Source organism: Macrotis lagotis, chromosome 8 (genome assembly GCF_037893015.1).
Source record: "Macrotis lagotis isolate mMagLag1 chromosome 8, bilby.v1.9.chrom.fasta, whole genome shotgun sequence".
Classification (NCBI taxonomy): domain Eukaryota; kingdom Metazoa; phylum Chordata; class Mammalia; order Peramelemorphia; family Peramelidae; genus Macrotis; species Macrotis lagotis.
This window is the reverse complement of record NC_133665.1, coordinates 187,188,639-187,210,146: the sequence shown is the minus strand read 5'-3', so window position 1 is coordinate 187,210,146 and position 21,508 is coordinate 187,188,639. Positions and strand designations below refer to the sequence as shown.

The 21,508-nt window shown below is 49.9% G+C and overlaps 2 protein-coding genes across 6 annotated transcripts in view; one reads left to right on the top strand and one right to left on the bottom strand.

Moving 5' to 3' along the window:
* The window catches only part of IL17RB (interleukin 17 receptor B), a 25,975-nt gene extending 8,226 nt beyond the window's left edge, over positions 1 to 17,749 (top strand). Inside the window, exons 5-11 of one of the 3 annotated variants that reach the window (XM_074199176.1) lie at positions 90 to 137; positions 1,447 to 1,589; positions 2,366 to 2,434; positions 4,760 to 4,853; positions 5,538 to 5,639; positions 8,164 to 8,535; positions 14,750 to 17,749. In XM_074199176.1, the coding sequence (XP_074055277.1) occupies positions 90 to 137; positions 1,447 to 1,589; positions 2,366 to 2,434; positions 4,760 to 4,853; positions 5,538 to 5,639; positions 8,164 to 8,535; positions 14,750 to 14,859 (938 nt within the window). In that variant the 3' untranslated portion in view covers positions 14,860 to 17,749. Of the gene's footprint in view, positions 1 to 89; positions 138 to 1,446; positions 1,590 to 2,365; positions 2,435 to 4,759; positions 4,854 to 5,537; positions 5,640 to 8,163 lie in introns of all 3 variants that reach the window. The other 2 variants (XM_074199175.1, XM_074199174.1) reach the window with 2 other exon arrangements.
* On the bottom strand, positions 11,851 to 21,508 carry ACTR8 (actin related protein 8). 3 transcript variants are annotated; one of them, XM_074199163.1, is made up of 13 exons: positions 21,283 to 21,507; positions 20,486 to 20,656; positions 19,535 to 19,645; positions 18,292 to 18,396; positions 17,869 to 18,042; positions 17,394 to 17,487; positions 16,894 to 17,026; positions 15,733 to 15,886; positions 15,409 to 15,504; positions 14,833 to 14,973; positions 13,707 to 13,971; positions 13,083 to 13,246; positions 11,851 to 12,198 (listed from the first exon to the last, which is right to left on the bottom strand). In XM_074199163.1, exons 1-13 carry the CDS (start codon positions 21,403 to 21,405, stop codon positions 12,055 to 12,057), a joined length of 1,875 nt encoding a protein of 624 aa, XP_074055264.1. In that variant the 5' UTR covers positions 21,406 to 21,507; the 3' UTR covers positions 11,851 to 12,054. The 3 variants fall into 3 exon arrangements, with proteins under 3 accessions (XP_074055264.1, XP_074055265.1, XP_074055266.1); XM_074199164.1 differs by having other exon boundaries at positions 20,486 to 20,653; XM_074199165.1 differs by lacking the exon at positions 11,851 to 12,198 and having other exon boundaries at positions 13,205 to 13,294; positions 21,283 to 21,508.

Sequence of the window (21,508 nt, the reverse complement as noted above, 5' to 3'; positions counted from 1 at the left end):
ATCAATTATGTGTGTGTGTGTTGCTGGGGCAAGAAGAGGGAGAAACAAGTCTGACTAAAATGTAAAAACATTTTATTTCGTCTTCTTAGATTGCAAAGACACAGTGATGAAATATTCAAAACAGTGTCAAGAATATGGTGAGTATGAGGGGTCTGGAGAAGATGGCACATGACCTGAGTTCAAATCCAGCCTCCAGTCCTTACAAACTGTGGGACCCTGAGCAAGTCACTTAAGCTCTGTCTATCTTAGTTTCCCAGCCTTTCAATGGCCAATGAATCTCCTTCCAGCTTCAGACATTATTGCTGAGGGACCATGGGCAAGTTACTTACCTCTTCCTTCCTCAGTTTCCCCAACTGTAGAATGAGGATCATAACAAAGGAGATCATATTTGTAAAGAACTTAGCCGTCCTTAAAGCAATGAATACATGCTGGCCATTTTACCCTGTGAGCCTCCATTTCCTCCCCTGTAAAATGGGGAGTTTTTCCTCAATTCAGCCTCATGAGGCTGCTGTGAGCTAAGTTCTTGTAGAACCTTTGTGAATCCAAAAATGGGCATGCTTCCTAAGGTTTGCACCCTGATTCTGAGTCGATAACCAGACTCTTAGTTCCGCTTCTGGGCAGTGGGCCTGACCTAAGCCTGTGTCCTGTGGCCACACCCTTTGAGTTCCCAGAAGTGAACCACAGGTTTGATTTGCAAATCCCATGAATAAAGCAATGGGAGGCTTGGGGGCAGAGCCCATGCCAGGGGAAGTTTGGGGTTTGAGGTGTTCCCTTATCGGCATGCAACGTCCACCGAGCAAGCTGGACAAAGTCAGGCTGGTAGTGTGGTGACTCTGGCCACACTCCTTAATCTCCCTATGTCCCCCCAATGCCAACAATAATGCCTACTGCCACCTCTTTTGCTGATGTGTACTGTTGTGAGAAGGAAAAAGACTCAGAGACCGTGGAAGGATTTCTGAGTTTAGAATCAGAGAACCTGGGTTTGGATCCTGATTGTTATTTACTATTTATGTAGCACAGGACAAATGCTTCCCTTCTCTGTGCTTCAGTTTCCTTCCCTAGACTAGATGGTCTCTGAGGGTCCTTCCAGGTCTATATGAGTTAATGACTCTTCCAGTGTAAAAGCCATTGTAGGGAAGAATGGTCTTTGGCACCTTTAAGCACCAAAGCTTCCAGATGGAAGATACCCAGAGAGGCTCTGGTCAAGCTAATTCCTTGTACTAAGGAGATCGCAGATGCAACAGGTGTGGGGGAGCCAACACCTCTTCTAGTCTGCTCAGCTTCCTGCTTCATTCTTCACATGTCCCCCCGAGAAACAGTGATGGTCCGACCCCAGAGCTTTGAGTCAGAGGCGTTCATTTCCATGGCGGGAAGAGATGGCATCAGGGTGTTCCATGAGGGCAGAGTTAGGAACCTCACCCTTTTCCATCTTGGGATAACCCACAGGGAGTCTGTGGACCCCAAACATCACTGCATGTCAGAAGAAGATGAGCGTGGAGGTGAACTTTAGTACTAGCAGCCTTGGGTTCGAATACAGAGTCCTGATGGAGAACGACATTGATATCCTATGGGACAGTGGCTCTTTGAAGGTACTGTCTTCACTTCTCCCCTGGGCTTGGCCCTTTTCCCTTTGCAGCATCTCCTCCTTATATATCCCAGAAAAGGGAGAAAGCCAGGGCTAGTGGATAAGCTGGATGGGGCCCAAGGCTTTAATTTATTGGTTGTTTTATTGAAGATTTTTCTTTCTTAAGCCACAATCATTTTCCAGAATATTCCCTTCCTTGGAATACGGACAAACAATTGAGCAAAACCAAGTGATTATCAGCATAGGAAATTCTGACTTCATAATCCTTTCAGTGGAGGGTGGAGAAGTGAGATTCATTATCCATTCTCTAGGACCAAGATTAATCATTAAAATGGCTTGAACCTGCCCCTTCCTTTACCACGTGTTACGGTCCTTCCAGTTTCATGTCTTCCATGTTTCTCAGATTGCCTCTATTTGTTGTTTCCAGTTTTCTCAAACCTCACTTTGTTCCGGCAGCTCCCAATCCTGGTTACCTAGCTTGGTGCCTGGTGCTTATTTTACCCCCAGAAAGCCCAAGCCCCACTTGAAGTTTCTCTTTCAGTGGCTGGGTATTCTGTATCTCCAGGGGAGATACAGTGCCAAGCTTATAGTAAGCAGGTTAGCTGACTCCCCAATGATCCTTGTGCCAGCGGGGTGCTGGGCATCCCTGGCCTTAGGTGCTGTGCTCAGTGAGGTGTGGGGAGGGATTAGGGACAGAAGTGGATCATGGACAATCGAGGCTTTCTCTCTCCCTCACAACTCCTCAATCTCATGTGTAACCATAGTCATTCTTTCCATTAGCTAAACCAGGGCCGGGCTTTTGTGGTCATCCCAGTAACGGAAGAGAAAGCGAAAGGTGCCACGGTGCAGGTAACTCACCCACCCTGCTCCCTCAAACCTCGGCTTCCAGGGAATATATCTGTGGAAGAACCCACACCAAGCTTCCTTTCTTGCCCAGCTCTTTGTGTTCTAGCAGCGAGCTGGTTCTGTTGTTGTCCCGTTGTAGGGGTGGGGAAGGCTGTGGTCCGTCTCTCTAACACCAGGAGTTGTACCAGCTTCCTAGTGGGGTCAGCACAGCTGTTGGTTTCTTAGTGAATGTGTGGGAGCTTGGAAGCCGTGACATATTGGGATCCAGTTCCAAGTCCCGACACAGCTACCCCGTTCACCGGGGTGGGGGGAAGAGAGGAAGAGTTTTCCAGAGCAAAAAACCATCTGGAATCCAACCGGGACACAGGCAGCTGGAGAATCCCTAAGTGGCAGATCCCCCCAGTTCTGTGTCCTGAGGCAGGTGTTCCTCATCTGTATTGTGGAGATAATAATAAACCTCCCTTGCTGAAAATAAGTTTGTACCTTGGTTGCTCATGCAGAACCAACCCCTTGTCCTGAAAGGGAGTGAATGCCTACTCTCTCCGGTCAGCTCAGGAGCAGATACAATGGACTTGGAAACTCAGTTTCTTTAGTGAGATACTTTGCCCAAATACTATCTTTTAATACATACAAAAGTGGACGAGGAGCAGCTAGGTGGCATAGTGAATAGAGCACTGACCCTGGAGTTAGGAGGACCTGAGTTCAAATGTGACCTCAGACACTTAATGATTACCTAGTTGTGTGACCTTGGGCAAGTCACTTAACCCCATTGCCTTAAATAAATAAAAAAAAATTAAAAAGAAGTGGATGGACAAAGCCATTGTGATTTTTAGCCTCTTTCCAGAGTTGACTTCCAGCCCTAGAGGGAGAGATAAAACAAATGGGAGAAACTCCAAAACTGGAAGGCCTTATCCCAATTTGCCACAGCTCCCTAAAATCCATGGGACTTTTTCATCCGACTTGTAGATGAACCCTTCCAAAATGGGAGCTCCTTGAAAACCAGGACAGTCTGACTTTTCGATTTCCAAAGTTCTTTCCTGACTCTGGGCCTGCTGGATGCTCAAGGTAACCCTGTAAGGCAGAGGGAAGCAGACAGGAGAGACCCTACAGTCCTAGTCTCATCCCTCCCTAGATGGGTGATCCCGATCCTCAGTTTCCTCCCTTCTAAAATGGTGCTAACCAGGTCATGAGGATCAGAGGAGCTTGTGTGTGTGGATTTTGAGGGGTCAGTTCAATTTCTGGGTCATTTCCAGGACAAGGGCCAGATGGTAGTGAGCTCTGTCTGGTGAGGAAGCTGTCAATCTCTATTATCAAGATAAAGTAGGATTGTTGTCTTTATTGTCCAGATAAGGAAACTGAGGCCCAGAGAGCACAACCTATTTTCCCATGGGGAAAACATTAAGCTAGGAATTCCTGAACTGCCCAAGCCCTGTTTTTCCCTGAATCTCCATGAGGTAGCAGTTGGACAGGTGAGATGTGGCCAAGACCAATTCAATCAGTCATGAAACATTTTATAAACTGTTGTCCTAAATCAAAAAAGACCTCTACCAAGTCAGGTCTGAGGAGACTTCACTAATAGGAAATAATTTATTTTTTAAAAAAATCAAAATTTAAAATTTTAGTAGTGTTTAGTAAATTTAGTAAAATTTAGTAAGTTTTGGTAATTACCAAAACATTTTTAGTAATGTTTAAAGTTCAATAATTACCATTATCTGGTAATGTAGACCAGTAATCCAGAAAGTTTTAGGTACTGTTTTTTTTTTTATTTTTTATTTGATTTTGATTTGATTTATTTGATTCATTCATTTTTTATGCATTGCTCTGTGAGGCATACAAGAACTAGGGTCTTGGTGTGCTGGGAGAATGGAAGCTCCTTGAAGGCAGACACTTCTTCATAACTGTCTTGGTGTCCCCAGCTCCAAGTATAATATTTGGCACAGGACTGATTTCTAACAAAGGCATATTGGGTTGAATTTAGTTAAGGAGTCAAAGGGACACCAATAGAATATAGATCTAGACCATTGGTGTCAGAGCTAGAAGGAACCTCAGGGCTCATCTGTGCCAAATGCCTCATTTTCTAAGGGACTAAGGCCTGGAAAGGGAAAGAATAGAGGCAAGTGTGTTTATTTCTAGAATGATCTTGGATGATCTCCTTGTTAAAAGAAGACAATGGAGAAGATGGTCTCTATGGTGCCTTCCATTTTGAATATTCTCTGATTCCTGCTAGAGGCCAGAACAAGGGTGAGGTGCCAGTGGAGGAAATGTAGATAAGGGTGGAACATGGCCCAAATATCCAGAAACAATTCATTGCTCTTATTTTTTCCTCAGATAATCCCTTATTTCTCTACATGCCAAAATGACTGCATACGGCAAAGAGAAACTATATTCAGCTGCCCAGAAGTCATCCATCCCATAGGCCAGGGTAAGTGTCTAAATATCAGTTTCCCAGGTTCTTGGTATGATTGAACAATGTTTTGTTTTGTTTTTTAACTCCGAGTCACTGTTTCTTTACCACACCAGAGTGGTGTTCCTAATTTAAAAAATGAGTTCCAACTCATAAGGCAGAGTTCCTGGCCTTAGAGAACTTAGTGACTAATTAGGGAGATGAAGAGAGTCAGTTAAAATGACAGGAAAAGGGGCTGCTAGGTGGCACAGTGGATAGAGCACCAGCCCTGGAGTCAGGAGGACCCGAGTTCAAATCCAACCTTAGACACTTCATAATTATCTAGCTGTGTGGCCTTAGGCAAGCCACTTAACCCCATTGTCTTGCAAAAAAAAAAAAGACAAAACCTAAAAAAAAAATTAAAAAAATCACAGGAAAAGACTGACAAAGCAAGTGTAAATCAGCATGAGGTAAGGTGCATCTTGGTAGGCAGGGAGAAAGAAGGGTGGGTAGTCTTCTTGTTCCATTTGCTTCTCTTACAGTCTTATGGTTCCAAAATGGAATTGATAAACTCAACCATTTAAATCCAAGAGATAGTGGTCCTCAGAAAGGGCCCCTGCTGATCTGCCAATGGGAAGATTGTAAGCAGCTGACTTAGAGGGAAGAGACCTTGAGAGATCAGCCATATTCACCTTTGGTTGTGGTTCTACTTTTCCTTGTTAGACAAAAGCCATCCATGGAGACAACACACATTCCTCGTTCTCTCTATTGTGAGTGTGGTCATTTGCGTGGTAGCAGTTGGACTCTATCTTCTATGGAGGCACGGTAAGGGCTCCAGCTTGCAGGTTCATAGACCTTCTGATGCTGCTGGTAATGGAGCTTTAAAGGGCACATGTCCTTTGTGACCTGGGAACAGAGCTGAAATGTGATGGGATCCACATGTGGGGTCAGGAGATGAGTTTGAATCCCAGCCCTACCATGTACCACTTCTGGTACCTTGGGCAGACCTCAGTTTGTCTTTCAATCTGTATGAAATGGGTTTGAATGGGTCAGTTTTGAATTCAGGTGGCCATGCAGATGAAAGTGTTTCTTAAAAACGAAAAGAGTAAGATATTAGTGGAGTGTGGTCCAGACAGAGGAAAGGGTAGAGGTACTATGGACCAGAGGCAGCAGTGACTCTTCTGGTCACTTAGTTCAAGGTCCAAAAGGAAAGGTAATGTGAGTTCAGTTTCTCAGGGCTGATCACATTCCAGGACCCTGTGGCTTTGACTCACTTCAGTACATAAGCGAATGACATTTTGCGGTGACACTGCTGAGCTTGATTGTTCTGATTATCAGACACCTAAAAGAGTCGCCCAACTGTCAAGAGCCAGCCGGGGAGGAGGTAATGTTCACATTCTTGGTAGCTCCACCATCCTCAACAGGCCTCTATGAATTCCCAAAGATGGTGCTTAGAGTTGGCTTGGATTGTTTGAAGGGAGAAGCTCTCACGTAGTCCACAGGTCTTTGAGATACTGGTGGCTCCTATGTGTGTACATTCAGCCATTTTATTTCCTCATAGGCTCCAAGCATAGGAAAGAAATGTATAATACATATAACCACTTAAGAAGTCTTTTCCAGCACTGCTTTTCCACCAAAGTTTCCCAAGGCCTCTTTGTAGTGTGGAAGTGCCCCTAAGGTGCTGATGAAAGTACTAGCAAAGCATGAGCAGGCAAACCCCTACAAAGTTGGGAAGTGCAATTCAGTTCCACAAAGACTGATTACGCACCTACCCTATTTGTCAGGCAAAGGGGATGCAAAGGGAAAATTCCCCCTACCCTTAAGAACTTTGCTGGAGAGTGGACAACTGGTCCACAGAAAAGTGAATACAAAGTGTGAGTGTAAGAGAGAGAGGGAGAGATACCTGAAGATGAGGGGCAAGTTATAAGGTTCATTGTTGGGGGCTGTTTCAGTAAAGGGCATTTAATCTGTGGCGTTACTCCAATAAAAGGGTGGTATCTGGTCCTTTCTTCTGTGCATTTCTGTAATACAGATGGCAGAATTCGGGGGATTTTACTGATGATGGCCTACTCTGATGGAGGAAGATGGAGAGATGCTGCCACCTTCTGGTGCAGGACGGCATGACCCCCAATCCTTGCGCTGATGTGGGGACTCTGCCAAGGCCCTCCTTTTGTCCAGGGTGACTGGAGTCATTCAGTTTCGGCTACTCTGACTCCAAACCCCAGAGTGACCTTTCGCCATGGTCGGACACTTTAGAAAGAGAAGCAAGGAAGATTTTCAAAAGTCAGTTTAAAACCAGAATAACCTCAGCTCGAAAGTAATTCTTCCATAAATTAAGTCAATTGGTCCAATTTTTAAATGGTCCAAAGAGTTAGAATTTTACCTTAAACTTTTATCTAGGGGCAGCTAGGTGACGCAGTGGATAAAACACCGGCCCTGGAGTCAGGAGGACCTGGGTTCAAATCCGGTCTCAGACACTTAATAGTTACCTAGCCGTGTGACCTTGGGCAAGCCACTTAACCCCATTGCCTTGCAAAAAAAAAACCCTAAAAAAACCCTTTTATCTGAAACTTTGGCTGATCTTTGCTTTGTGCATAAATACCAGCAGGAATAGGATACTGTTTTCTTTATGACTGACTCCCACTTAGTTTCTGTCCTACTCAAGAAAAATTGGAGCTGAAAATCCTCTTACCTGATCCCAGAATCAGTTTTATGTCAGTTTTAACATCAGCTGTCATCGTTCTCAGTATGAAATCCAGATAGTCCTGGGACTCATCAGGGATCTAACTAAATTCTTTTATATTGAATCTGTAGAAACTTGCCTTGGGGAAGCCAACAAGAGCTTCTGGTAGCTCCTCAGAAGGGTCGTCAGCAGTTCTGTGGCAGACAAATGACCACCGGTGACGTGTGCGTCACCCTTCCACTGTTGGAGGTTTTTTTTTTTCTGCTCAGCCTCTACTCTGAGAGCCTTTCATGCCACAGAGGGTTGAGCTGTTTGAGAAGAGTATTTGTATGTAACAGCTTTTAAAAATGGTATTTGTATTTGGGCAATTAGGGAGTTAATAGTTCTATACGTAATGATGACCCTCTCCTTTTGGTGGGCCATGAATTGACCGCTCAAGTCTCTTTTAGGAATTGCATTTATGAAGAATAAAGGTGAACTAAGGCTAGGAAGAGGCATGGCGGAAGGGCCAGGCTATGACCATAGCTTCCCCCAATCCTGTGAGACAGGTCCATAGGCCATAACCCCAGAAGGCCCCTTCCTGATGACAGAGAATGGGGTCATCATCCCAGGACCCCACCTGCTAGCCACATCGCCCAATAGCTGTTATTTGTCTTCTGTTCACAGAAAAAGTCGAGAGGATACTTTTCCATGTGCCCAAGCCACTTCCCCTCGTGAAGGTCCTCGTTGTGTACCACCCCCAAGTCTGCTTCTATCACACCGTCGGCCATCTTGCTGAGTATTTGCAGAATCACTGTCAAAGTGACGTTATCCTTGACCAGTGGCAGAAGAGAAAAATAGCAGAAATGGGCCTTGTCTTGTGGCTCACAACCCAGAAGAAGGAGGCAGACAGAATCGTGTTCCTCTTCTCCAACCGGGTGGATACTTGTGACAGCTCCTGTAACTCAAGTATAGGCAGGCACAGAGAGAACTCCCAAGACCTCTTTGCTCTTGCATTTAACCTTTTCTGTAGTGACCTGAAAAGCCAGGTTTCTCTGGGTAAGTACCTGGTCGTCTTGCTTGGGGAGGTCACCTTGGCTGAGGATTACAGCGCTCTCAGCGTCTGTCCCAGATACCAGCTCATGAAGGATGCCAACCTCTTCTGTAAAGACCTCCTCACCCTCTAGCCCTAGGGACCTGCTGCACATTTCTGGGTGAGCTCACCTGCTAATTATGCCCACATGCTCCTAGGAGGCAAAGGACAAAGGGACCAGGAGGCACAGCACACTTCAGGAGGCAGAAGGGAAACATGTTCAAGGGCTCATGGCCATAAAAGCATTAGTCAAATGGGGCTACCGTTCCCTCTGGAAGGAGAACGTGTGGTCAGCTTCTTGGGTGGGTGGTGCTGGGAGGGAGAAGGCGGCTAATGATGTAGGGTTTTGGAGATCAGGCTCCTGCCAGGTATATTTTAGCCACACAAGCATTGCTAAGCATGATTCTCACAAGTTAGAAGTTCCTATTTTTGCTCCTTTTCACAAATGTATACATATATATAGGAAGAGAGACTGATTACCTCAACCTAACATTTACTGAACACCTGTTATGGGCCAAACACCACGGAACGGGGAGAGGGAATGCCACGGCCTCGATAACCAGGCTAGGGAATCAAGCCATTAGGAAAGTGACATCATTGATTTGGAAGAACACAAGGTCTAGCATCTCAAGGGAATAAAAGGCGATGAACACTTCTAGATCTCAGATCATAGGTCAGAAGAGTAGATCAACAAAACAAAGTCGAACCAGAAACGACCTGGGGGAAGAATTTCTACTTGATAAGAACTGCCAAAAACTCAGAAAGTATACTATACACCATAATATACTCAGAAGAGATAAAAAACCTGAATATTAACATCTTAAAGGTTCCACTATGAAGATTGGAAAAGAACCAGATCTGATCCCTTTTACAGACTGTGAAATTTTTTTTTTTTTAGTTTTTGCAAGGCATTGAGGTTAAGTGGCTTGCCCAAGGCCACACAGCTAGGTAATTATTAAGTGTATGAGGCTGCATTTGAACTCAGCTCCTCCTGACTCCAGGGCTGGTGCTCTATCCACTGCACCACCTAGCCACCCCTAGACTGAAAATTTTAATTTAAAAAATGACAGAAATGATCATATAAGATAAAATAAGATTACTTTGATGACATGAAAGTTTATTTAAGTTCCTTAAGATTCTAGGAAGCTGTTGGAGGAAAAATCTTTGGAATTGGATATGTGATTCTGACACCTAAAATATATCTAAGAAACTAATACAAATGAATAGTCAAAGGATGGGAATAAACAGTTCTATAAAGAATTGCAAATTAGGGGCAGATAGGTGGCTTAGTGGATAGAGCACCAGCCCTGGAGTCAGGAGGAGCTGAGTTCAAATCCAGCCTCAGACAATAATTACCTAGCTGTGTAGCCTTGGGCAAGCCACTTAACCCCACTTGCCTTCCAAAAACCTAAAAAAACCCCCAAATATCAGATTTCCCCTTGTTCCCAGAAACCTGGCAAAAACTGGTTCAACCTTTCTGAAGAGCAATTGGGGTGGATGCTAAGGTGACTATAAAGTGCCCATGCCTGCTTGACCTTGAGATGCTGGACAGAGAACCTGAAGGGGTCAGATGCACAAAGTCCCATAGACATGGAAACATTTATGGAAGCACTTCTGTTTGGACAAGGAGTGGCACCAGAGTTGAAGCCCAAGGAGCAGGATTGGCCAAATCAGCAGGAGCCCTCAAAGTTGTGAAATAGGCTTCAGTACTAAGATTTATGAGAAGCCAGAAAACTCAACACGGGCTGATGATGCAGAGTGGAGGACGGAGAGCCACAGAAACAACACAATGGTAACAAAACCCAAATGCTCTGTGGCTATCCTGCCCAAGCTGGGTCCTAAGGAAGCGAGGGGTTGGTTAGATTTGCTGAGCCCTTTGGTTATTCTTTTACTACTTTTATTTGACCTCCAAGCACAAGAGCAGGGAAGGATATATTCAAGAATGAAAGAAATGTGTTTAAAAGTTTTTATCCATTTTGAACTTAAATACCAAAAGGCATTTTTTTTTAAGAGGTAGAAGAAACCCAGGCTCCCCAGATTAGGACTTGATTCACTTGGTCAAGGAGCTCTAGAACCTAACCCGCAGGAGGGCCCCCAAGTAATCTCTTCCTCTTTAAGCCTTTCTCAATCTCTCCGCATTCTAATGCCTTCCCTTGATGATTATCTCTAGCCTATCCAATACAGTGCTTGTCTGTGGTCTCCCTCATTAGACTGGGAGCTACCTGAGGGCAAGGCTATCTTTAGCCCTTCTGCATCACCACTCTTAGACCCTGCCTGGCAGAGGAAAAGGTTAGGAAATGCTGACTGGTCAGCCGACACACTGAAGAAACTGGCTATTAAGAAGGTTGAGTCAGCTGGCAGGATCCTGATGATCTTTGTAGAATGTTAAAGCTTTTGTGCCCTGCCCAGGGATGAGGGACCAGAGCTCGGGGCAGCCGATCTGTGCTGACACCTGCTGAGGGGACAGTGGTCAGAGGAATACCAGCCGAGGCCACACTGGAAGGGCTTCTCTGTGGGACAGACTCGGCTCAGCCCACTTCTCCAAAGAGACCAGTTGCCATCCAAATGCAGCAGCTTCATCTTCTGGGTTCATTCATGAGAATGTCAGTATGTCTCTTGTACCAGTATTGTAGCCACTCAATACTGATCGAGAGAGTGAATGAAGAAAACCCTTACTCAGGCTTAGTGTTCTAAGTGCTTGAACAGAGAGAAAAGCCAGGAAGGGGCCTTGGCAGCCACATGGTACAGCCCACCCCAGATGCTCCTTAGTAAAACACAGGACAAGGGCCCCCCAGACGTCCTTGCCTAGGAATGGGCAGCAGGTTCCTTTGCTGTTTCTCCAAGCTTTTCATCCTTGAGTGGGCACCTATGTGGCAGGGCCTCCTCCCTCTCAGGGAGGCAGCGGCTAGTTTGTGCCAAGCACTAGATGATGTTCCCAGAGCTGGGGCTTCCTAGACCATGCTGAGGTCCGTGGCCACACCTGGGTGGAGCTCACCTGGCCTGACAGGATGCTGGTCCACTCTTCTTTCACATCGTGCTCTACTCGGGCTCTTAGACAAAAGGCATTTTTGCCTCCCCCTAAGTTCACCCAGATAGAAGGGAGCAAGAGGAAGTGGCATGCAAGAAGTTAATGAGAAATGGACTGAGTACAAGAAATGAGACCAGAAATGGAGATTACCTAGTGAGCCAGGGGGAGAACTGTGAGACCCCTGAGGTCACAATCTGCCATCCCTGTGACATCGGCCTAAATACAACTGAAGTGGCAAAGAATGTGGTAAGACTTCAGTTGAACATCATCAGAAGTTTATTCCTAGGTGCTTGATCATAAGTACAATCTGCAGTTTTAAAACTAATACGACTAAAACTAATCCTCATCAGAAAGCTGCATTTCATGTATCTTCGAATAAAAGCTCAATATAAGGACCAATAAATTAGAAAAATAAATGAGATCCAAGTGTCTGGAACTACACAGCTCACGTCCGGGCTCACCACACAAAGGCCGCTCGCTCGCGCAGCATGCGGACTCCGAAGCGCTGCCATTCCCGCTGGTAGATCCACAGCTCCTGGGTGGTGTCCAGACAGGCCAGCACGGCCCCGCCCTTCCATGCAATCAGGCGCGGATCCATGTCCTGGGTGCACACAAAGGACAAGATACCAAACCAACGGACCCTCCAGGCACGAGCCTTGGGCTGCTGACATTTAAGAGTGATGACCCCCAGCTGCCTGGTGAGCCCCAGGGGGATGACATGACCTGTGAACCATCTGTGCCCTTTCCATTTAGAGAACAAGTGCTTTTGTCTTGGCAAATGTGTCCCAAGACTCTGTTAGGCAGCACAGTGGACAGCCTAGACACAGGAAAACCAGACAAGAAGAAACATCAGGCGTAGGATGGCCCTTTTCTCTCTCACAGAGGCTGATAAAGGATATACATCTTAAAAACTGATGGCATCAGGAGCTCACCCACCCAGGGATGGAGGAGGGTCCTTGGCTGAGGAAAGGTTTCCCCAGAGTCTGTGTGATGCCCAGCCAGCCGGCAGCATCCTAACTTTATGGGCTGGCTCATTCACAAAGAAATAAACAGAAATGACCTTCAAAAGTGAAATGCAAAATGTCACTGGACCTCAGTTTCTCCATCTGGGCAATAAGAGAGCTGGCCCTCTTGGTCCCCACTGATTCCAGTCCCTTGAGCCAGTCACAGTGTGGAAGTGATCGCCAGGGAGTAGGCCATGCCCAGGGGCCCTTGCCCTCCCTTCCCTCTCTTGCTTTCCAGGCTGGTTTGTGAAGCTCCAATGAGAATCCATAAAGATCTTTACAATCAAGTCCCTATGGCTGTGACATCAGATCTGAGACCCGACATCCAGCACTGAGGATCCTGGGCAGGACGTCGAGGGCCAGAACCTGATGGGGAGACCTCGCAGACAGACCCACCCGGGGTCACCTCGGACTGAGTCTGCTCAACATGGACTGTGACGGGGTGAGATGCCGGGAGAGTGCTGGCCCCCCCCATGCTTACCTTCGGCCTCGTGATGACGTCAACGTTTTCCACAACTCTTCTGAAGGAAGGGGGCATTTTGTTGAGGATTCGGTGCTGCAGGAATTCCTGGGCTTTGTGGAACATCAGGCCGCCACCCACCACCAGGATGGAGCTGTACATCTTTTTTTTCGTGTCGTCTGAGGCTGTGAAGACAGTCATTGCCCCGCCCCTTCAGGCCTGCTGGCGCTGGGCTGCAAGTAGTGAAGCCCCAAGTTTGTAACCAGTCTCAGATGCTTCCTTGTTGGGTGACCCCGGCCAAGTGTCTTACCCACCCTTTGCCTCAGTTTCCTCATTTGTAAAATGGGGATAAGAGCAGCACCTCCCAGGCTTGGGAAGGGAGTAAATGGGGTCCACATGGAAGCCCTCTAAAGCACTGTGAACAGTAGCATTCATTCGTATGGCCACAAGATGACCCAGCCTCAGACAGGCCAAATCCCTGAAATGTAACAAGTGGAGCAGCATCTGGTCTGTTGTCACCATGGGCAGCAGAACCGAGGGTCTTGGAGAGTGCATACGGGGCCTTAAACCACCTTCTAACCAAGGATGACGATGCCCAGAGCAGACCAGGTGGGAAGGCCGTGCCAGGCCACACACCCTTCTTACCGCAGCAGTCGATGCTGTGGAGAATGGCCTTGTCCAGCCCCAGGGCTTTCCCTTCAAACTGGGAGACAGCAGTTTTCCTGGACATCAGGGCCGTGGGCGCTTCCTCAGACTCATTGCCCCCCATCAAACAGTCGCTCTGTGATGGCCCCAGCTCCACTTCCTGGGCATGGAGCCTGTCTGGCATGTCTGAAGACTGAGCCCGCAGGTCGCTGTCGAAGCCACCAGGTTTGGCCATGGACTTGCGGTCGGCAGTTGCTTTGGAGGACTGAAACGAGACCAGAAAAGACAGATGAGCATCATCTCCTGTCCTTCAGAGACACCCGACCCTGGCTGCGATCATTCAAGGGCCAAGTGCGATGAGGAGATGCATTCAGGGTGGGGTTGGGGGGGGGGACAGGTCTCCTCCCACAAGTCACAGGAAGGAATTCTGTGTTGGGGACGCCTGAGGAAGAAACTCCCGAGAGAAATGCTTGGGGCCTGAGGGCAGAAATGACTCCCCCAGTCAGCCATCTGGGCACCAAGGGCCCAGACAACAGGCCTGGAGTCAGTCAGACCCAAGTTCAAATCCAGTATCAGACACATCCTAGCTGCATGACCCTGGACCAGTCACTTCAGCGGTTTATCTCCCTTTCCTCCACAGGACTATTGGGAATCTTGGCCTGGAGCCTGGCTCCCTCCCTTGATTCCTTCCCATTTCAGTAAGCAGAGGGGCTCAGGGTTCCACTGGGCCCCCAGACCACCCCGTTTCTGAGTCTTCTCTTCCCCACTGCCTTCAGGTGATCCCACCATGGCATGAGCTGGAGGTCCATCCTCAGACTGGTTGTCCTCCTCTGAAGAAGGGGGTCTTTGCCCAGGATTGTAAACCAGGCTGCAGCCATGGTTTGTCCAGGGGAGGAGAGGTACCTAACACCTCATCAGCCACAGCCATGAACACCATATCGCCACAATGTGGAGGCAGACTATGTGTCTGTAGTCCACTTAAACCTCCAGATCATCTTCAGGCTGACCACTGCTTTTTGGTCTCTTCTCTCATCTATATCCAGGCAGACTCACGAAAAACAAGCCCAAAGATGTGGAGGTGCTGTGTCTCTACCCTGGGGGACCTGGAGTTCCCCCGGGGACTGACCTGTTCCTGCTTGCTCTGTGTGGCTAACAGGTAATGCTCATCATGAGGGTCCTCAGGGTCACCCTGTGATCTCTGGGGCAGTGTTGTCATTTTCTGACCGACGATGCCAAAGGTCGCTGGGTAGAACAGAGCCATCGGCGCCTAAGCACAAGGAGAGAAGGAAGAGCCATGTGCTTGGGTTCCTCCCCCCACCATGAGATGGCACAAGAGAAAGAAACCTCTGATGGGGTCCAGGCACAGGGGATTTCAGCGACTGATTTATCTCGAAGCCACTAGAGTAGAGCCTGGAAGCAACTGGCCTGGACACTTCCTAGTTCAGTGATCCCTAGACAAGTCACTGGACCCAGCTGCCTCAGTTTCCCCATCTATAAAATGGAGATAGTTATACCACCTGCATCTCTGGGATTTTGAGGATCCAATGAGATAAAATTTGTATAATATTTAGCACAGTGCTAGAACTATTAGCAACTATTCTTATCCTGAAACCTCAGTGATCATCTCTTCTATCCTGGGTTCCAGGGACCACCAAGGGCTCCACCAACAGATCTCCTGGGATGTGACACCTCTGAACATCACCTGTAGCTTCTCATCCCCGAGTCGAAACTGGTAAAGCAGAGCTGGGGAGTCTGGGTGTCGAATCTGAAACTCGTGGTCTTGGAGGCCCGAGATGTCCTAAGTTTTCAGGGAAGATGGAGAATCATAATGTTTGTAAAGCTGCATGAAAAGATCCTGCCTACCTCATATAGTATCATTGAGTCAGTAGAGCTTGGGAAGAGCCCACAAGGGCCCAGGGTCAACCAGAGAAGTTCAGATTAGTCCCAAGGCCCCCGATCTCACCGGTCTGGTTATTGTCTTTCTGGAAAGAGGAATAAGCAGATGGGCCTGTGAGTTTGCACCTACCTGGTCCAGATGACAAAAGGTTTCTTTGAGGTGCTGCAGGAGGAGGCAGTCCATCTTATTCGTTAACTGGCAGTCTCTATAGGGGAACCCTGCTCGCTGCATGAGCCAGTAAAAACACCGTGAGACATCAGATCCCCCATAGGCAAGACAAAGCCTAAAACCAACAGGAAAAAGCGCAGCTGGTGGGACAGCAACAACCCCGGGGATGGGGCAGGGGAGAGCGAGGATACTATGGATAATTCAAAATTAATCATTCCTTTACCCTGGCCTAGCCCAGGCCCTGAGGACTCACTGTCAGCAGTTTTCTTGACTTAGGCCTCTAAGAAAATTCACTTGTATTCTTCCTGAGTTTCCCCGAAGGTGGCAAAGGTGGCAGAAGCAAAGGGGAAGGGGAAGAACCAGCTATGGGACACTATGGCAAAGGCATCTTGGGATATTGGAGCTCTCCCCTCTGAGAGGCAAATCAGCTGGCTCCCAGAATGCTCTTGGTTACTACCACCAGGATGAGGAGCCAGTGGCCTTGGTCATCCACAGGGTTACTTAAAGGGTCATGTACTGAGGCTCCATCACCAAGGCAACACAGAACAGGGATATCACCGGCTGGGTAACCCTAAATCCATCTTCTCAGTCATGATGTGCTGCTGCAGTGGGTACCTCTACTCCTCACCCAGCCAGCAGGTGAGGGCCAAGGCACAGAGGGTTTATGGCGTACCTTCCCACATCATTCTGTCTGACCAGAGTGAAGTGAGTTGACTCACCTTCCCCCTCAGGCCTAAGCAGGGGCAGCTTTGGCCCTCTTAGAGCTGACCTGGGCAAAGGGAGCGTGTAGATGCAGCCAGTCCATGATCACTGAGTTGCACCCCCAGTGCCCCATAAGGTAACATGACCCTACATTCTGAAATGCAGCCCTCCGGCTGACGGCAGATTCTGCCATCTTCACTAAAAAAAAAACTTTAGGGTCAGGTCCTAGAGAATCTAGGAGAACCTAGCTAAGTTCAAGAGGTCCATCACCAAGCTCAGTCCAGGGCACCTCACAAAGACCATCTATGAAAGCATCATTATCTGAATCGGTGGAGGGATGGTCTGCTCTCCTGAAATCACAAAACCCTGAAAACCAATTTTATGAGGAAAAATACCCCCGCTGCCTCCCCAGTCCCTTACCGAGTATTCCGATGGGAAACTCCATCTTCCACACAGCACACACTGGTCTTCTGGTCCCCAACATCTACAATGCAGGCACTGCCCAAACCACTCCCAAAAGTGGCACACACGGACTCTTGATGGACCACGATGCCTGCAAAGAGTGGTCACTGCCAGACTTGGACTCTGTGCACCATCAGAGTCCACAGGCCAGGCCCTGAACATTCAGTGCAGAAGGTTGATCAGTGAATGAGGTCGACTGTTACTCCCCAAGAAAACCCCGGGGTCTTCCCATCCATGGTGCAGCTGACGCGGGAGCTGCTTGAGAAAAGGGGCTGCGTCCTTCTCTCTTCTCTCAGGTCCCAGGGCTAGGCCCATGCCAAATTCTTAAATTCTTTTTTGTTGACTCCTGTAAATTACCCCAGATCCTCAATGTAACAGAGTCTCGTGCAGCAGGTCCACCATAAATACTTAAATACATAAATACATACAAAAAATGAATGACTGAACAGGCTTTTTACCTGAGAAACCCATCTTCATGAGGGTCATATTCACCACTTCCTTCACATGCTGTTTGTTGTAAATATCAGGGATTAACAAGATGCACCTATAATACTGAAAGGAGGAGAGAATTCACCCTCTGCTCTCATCCAACTTGTCTCTTAAGTGGGAGGTCCTGGAATGAGGTCAGGGACATCCCTCTGATGTTCTATGTCTACCTAGTCTATAGCTCTGCTACCTCCTGTTTTTTTAAAAGTTGGAAAGTGGTTGGTTTGTCTTTCTTTGAATAATAAAATGCTGATTATGAAACATACAGTTGGTGAAGAGGAAGTGTGCTTTGGGATCCATGAAACAAAAGAAGCCAAAGTTGCTCTGGAGAGGGGAGGGGGGAAGGAGGAGGTTGGTTTCATCTGTTCAGATGCCAGTTGCTCAGTGCAAGGGGGTGGGCAGGCAGAATATTCAATTAAATTGAAGAGAAAGGGGTGCTTCACTCACCTTGAGGTCTTTCAAGGGGATTTCCAAATATTTTTGTATTACATGTGACCATATTGCTTCGAGATCTGCCAGGATGGCAGTAAGGGAGCCCCCAGGTCCAGGGTGAATATTTAACTGACCTCTGCGGATAGGCCAGTGAATATTGTAACAATCTAATGGATTAACATATAAAGCCTGGGAAGAAAAAACAAAAGACCGGTTGTCTAGTAGGTTTTGTTGGTTTGTACCAAAAGACCAAGGCCAAAGGGTGGTCCCATGTTTAGAATATATTCTGTACCACTTCAATAGACCACAGCAAGATGAGGGACAGCTCAGAGAAACAGCAGGCCACCAAGTGAATGAGCAAGAGACAGAAGGATCCACTCTCACACCACAACATCCCCCCATTCCCCACTTTTCCCCAACAATGAGAACATCACCCACCTCTTCTCCTACTAAATACTCGGGGTGATGAGATGTGCTTGTCCACTTATTTCCGGAGCAGTGATCTAGAATTGCTGGCCGCATCTGCTTATTGTAGGATCGAGCCTGAGAGTTGCAGAAAATTCCTTCAATTTAGACATGAAATTCAGACTACCTTTTCTCTTCTCTCCCATGGCCCAGGAAGAGAGTAGCAGTCCTGATCAGAGATCCTGGGAAAGGGGAAGAAGCCCAAGGGTCCAGGAAAAAAAGATGTTTTCTCTGCTAACAGAAGAATTTCCCCTTCCCAGGACCTTGTCATCTGAGCAGTAACTCCTTACTGATCTGAGAATAAGGCTTCATTCTTACGAGAGTGGGGGACACCATGTCTTTATGTGGTGCACACAATCCCCAACAACCCTCAGACTTTTCTGCAAGGGCTCCATCACATTCTCTCAAAGACTCCAGTAAGATCTTTGAAATTGGGGCAAAGGCAAAGGAAGCCTTTCTGAAGGAATGTCTTTTGGCTTGGTCATCTCTCGGTCACAGCCTAAGGAGCTCCAAGGCGCCCTGCAACTCTAAAATCCTAGGACTTAAATATACTAATGATGTCCATTGAGGAACATCACAGATAGCAAGCACAGGGTGATTCCTTCTAGAGGATGGGCCTTTTCTGCTCTCCAGAGCATCGCAGAGAAATAAGTAAAGGTAGCGACTCTATGCAGTCCTGCTTGGAGAGGCTCACTGCCCAAAGGCTGCCCACCAGCAGACAGGATCTAGGTATCCAAAGACCACCATCTACTGAGGGGGAGGAGCTGCAATAGAAGCAAGTAAAGAAACACCACTGGGGGGGAAGTCCTACCAATCTATACCTTCATCTGTTCCCCTTGCCTGGGCTCTTTAATTGCTCCCAGAGTGTCCAAGAAGGGGCTCGATTTCTCCTCCATCCTTTCTGATGGGATGAAGGCCTGCCCAGCTCTAGGCTTCACCATCCACCCCCTTCTCTGTCCTAGAGTCTCACCACCTTCTCACCTAAGCCCACCTGCCACACTACTGTTTCTGAAGGCTGTCTGGTCTTATCTGTTGTCCTCCCTGATTAGAGAGTCCACCCCCTTGGATACAGGTACTAAGTTCTTGTGCTAAAAGTACTTGGGACATGCCCAATAACTGCCCCTCTCCTGTCACTCAGACATTCACAGGAGAAGTTATCAGGTTGGGGGGTGGGGGAGGAGAAGAGAACAGTCCCAGAAATGAGCAGGTGCCTCACCTGCTCCGGGGACACTGGGATTCTTCTTGCACCGTTTGACATCTTTTTGGACCAGATGGCTTGGTCCACCATTTTAAGGCCGTTTTGTCTCTGTTCGGTACTTTCAGGCTTCTGGACAGAAACAGGGATGAACACAAAAGAAAACCAATCTAGAAATGTCGAACCACTTTCCCACAGACACAATCCAGGAGCAAAACGGGGTCAGAACAACTTGTTTTGTCAAAGACAGAAAGGGTGTTATGCTGTTTGGTGTATTCCTCAGGTGTGAAGGCCGGTGTCCTAGCCTTGGCCGGACTGTGTGTACTCCACCCCAGCTGGGGGGCTCACTCGCCACGTGGGTGCAGGCCCCGGTAGGGTCATAAGGGGGTTCGGTACAGTGCTTCTCCCTCAAGTCTTGTTCAATGGGCATGTGGCCGTGCCCGTACCCTTCACAGCCAGAGTCAAAAGGACTAAACTGGTGGGGTCTCTTGGCAGAACAGCCCGGTGGGCAGGAGGGGCCGCGCCAGCTTACAAGAAACTGTGGCCCAGCGGGATGACCGGAAAAGCCTAAGGGCCTCTGCCGCGGGAAGCCCAGGGGTGGCAAATGGCCCAGGTCAGGGAAGGCCCGGCACGGCCGGACACGGCCCGGCCCCTCTTCTCCGAGGAATGTGCAGGAGCCCCCGAGGCCCAGGGGCCAGCCTCTCAGCAGAGGGTCAAGCGGTGGCAGAAGGGCAGGTGCAAAGAGTGAAGCCGGCAGAGTGCCACCGGCCCCCTGGCACCGCCCTCCCGGCACCGGCCCCCTGGCACCCCCGGCACCGCCCTCCCGGCACCGGCCCCCCTGGCCCCGCCCTCCCTGGCACCCCCCGGCACCGGCCCCCCCTGGACCCCCTGGCACCGGCCCCCCTGGCACCGGCCCCCCCTGGACCCCCCCCCCCCGGCACCGGCCCCAGGGTCTCGGGCCGGCCTACTCACGTTGAGGCCGTCCCTCAGCAGCCAGCTGTCCCGGGGGGCGGCCGGGCCCGGCTGCCGGCGCCGCCGCGCGATCAGGTGCGGGACGCTGACGGGCAGCGTGTCCGTGGCGCGGCCCATCCTCAGCGTGGTGGAGCCGGGGTGGATCACCACGATGAAGTTGCTCTGGATCTGCTGCGAGCCGCACCGGGGGGTCAGGGCGCGCCGGGGGTCAGGGGCCGCACCGGGGCGTCAGGGCGCGCCGGGGGTCAGGGGCCGCGCCGGGGGTCAGGGGCCGCGCCGGGGGTCAGGCCGCGCCGGGGGTCAGGGGCCGCGCCGGGGGTCAGGGGCCGCGCCGGGGGTCAGGCCGCGCCGGGGGTCAGGGGCCGCACCGGGGCGTCAGGGCGCCCCGGGGGTCAGGGCGCGCCGGGGGTCAGGGCCCGCGCCGGGGGTCAGGGGCCGCGCCGGGGGTCAGGGGCCGCGCCGGGGGTCAGGGCGCGCCGGGGGTCAGGGGCCGCGCCGGGGGTCAGGGGCCGCACCGGGGGGTCAGGGGCCGCGCCGGGGGTCAGGGCGCGCCGGGGGTCAGGGGCCGCGCCGGGGGTCAGGGGCCGCGCCGGGGGTCAGGGGCCGCGCCGGGGGTCAGGGGCCGCACCGGGGGTTCAGGGGCCGCGCCGGGGGTCAGGGCGCGCCGGGGGTCAGGGGCCGCGCCGGGGGTCAGCCCCCCCACCCGGGCCGGGGGGCGGGGCTGACCCTGACCTCTGCCCCCGGGCCGGCGCCTCCCCTCCCCCCGCGGCCTCCGTTTCCGGGGGGCGGGGCCTCACCTCCTGCAGGGACTCGGGGACCAGCGCGGGCACGATGGGCCGCTTGACGCCGCGCTGCTCCTTCTCCTTCTCGCCGCCCTTCTCCTTCCCGTTCTCGGGGTCCCCCTTCTCCGCCTGGGTCATGGTCGCCGCCCCCCCGCCCCGCGGCCCCCCCCCCCACCGCTTCCCTCGCTCAGGAACGGCGCCGGGCGGCCGGCGGCGGGGCGGCCTCAGGGCGCAGGCGCGG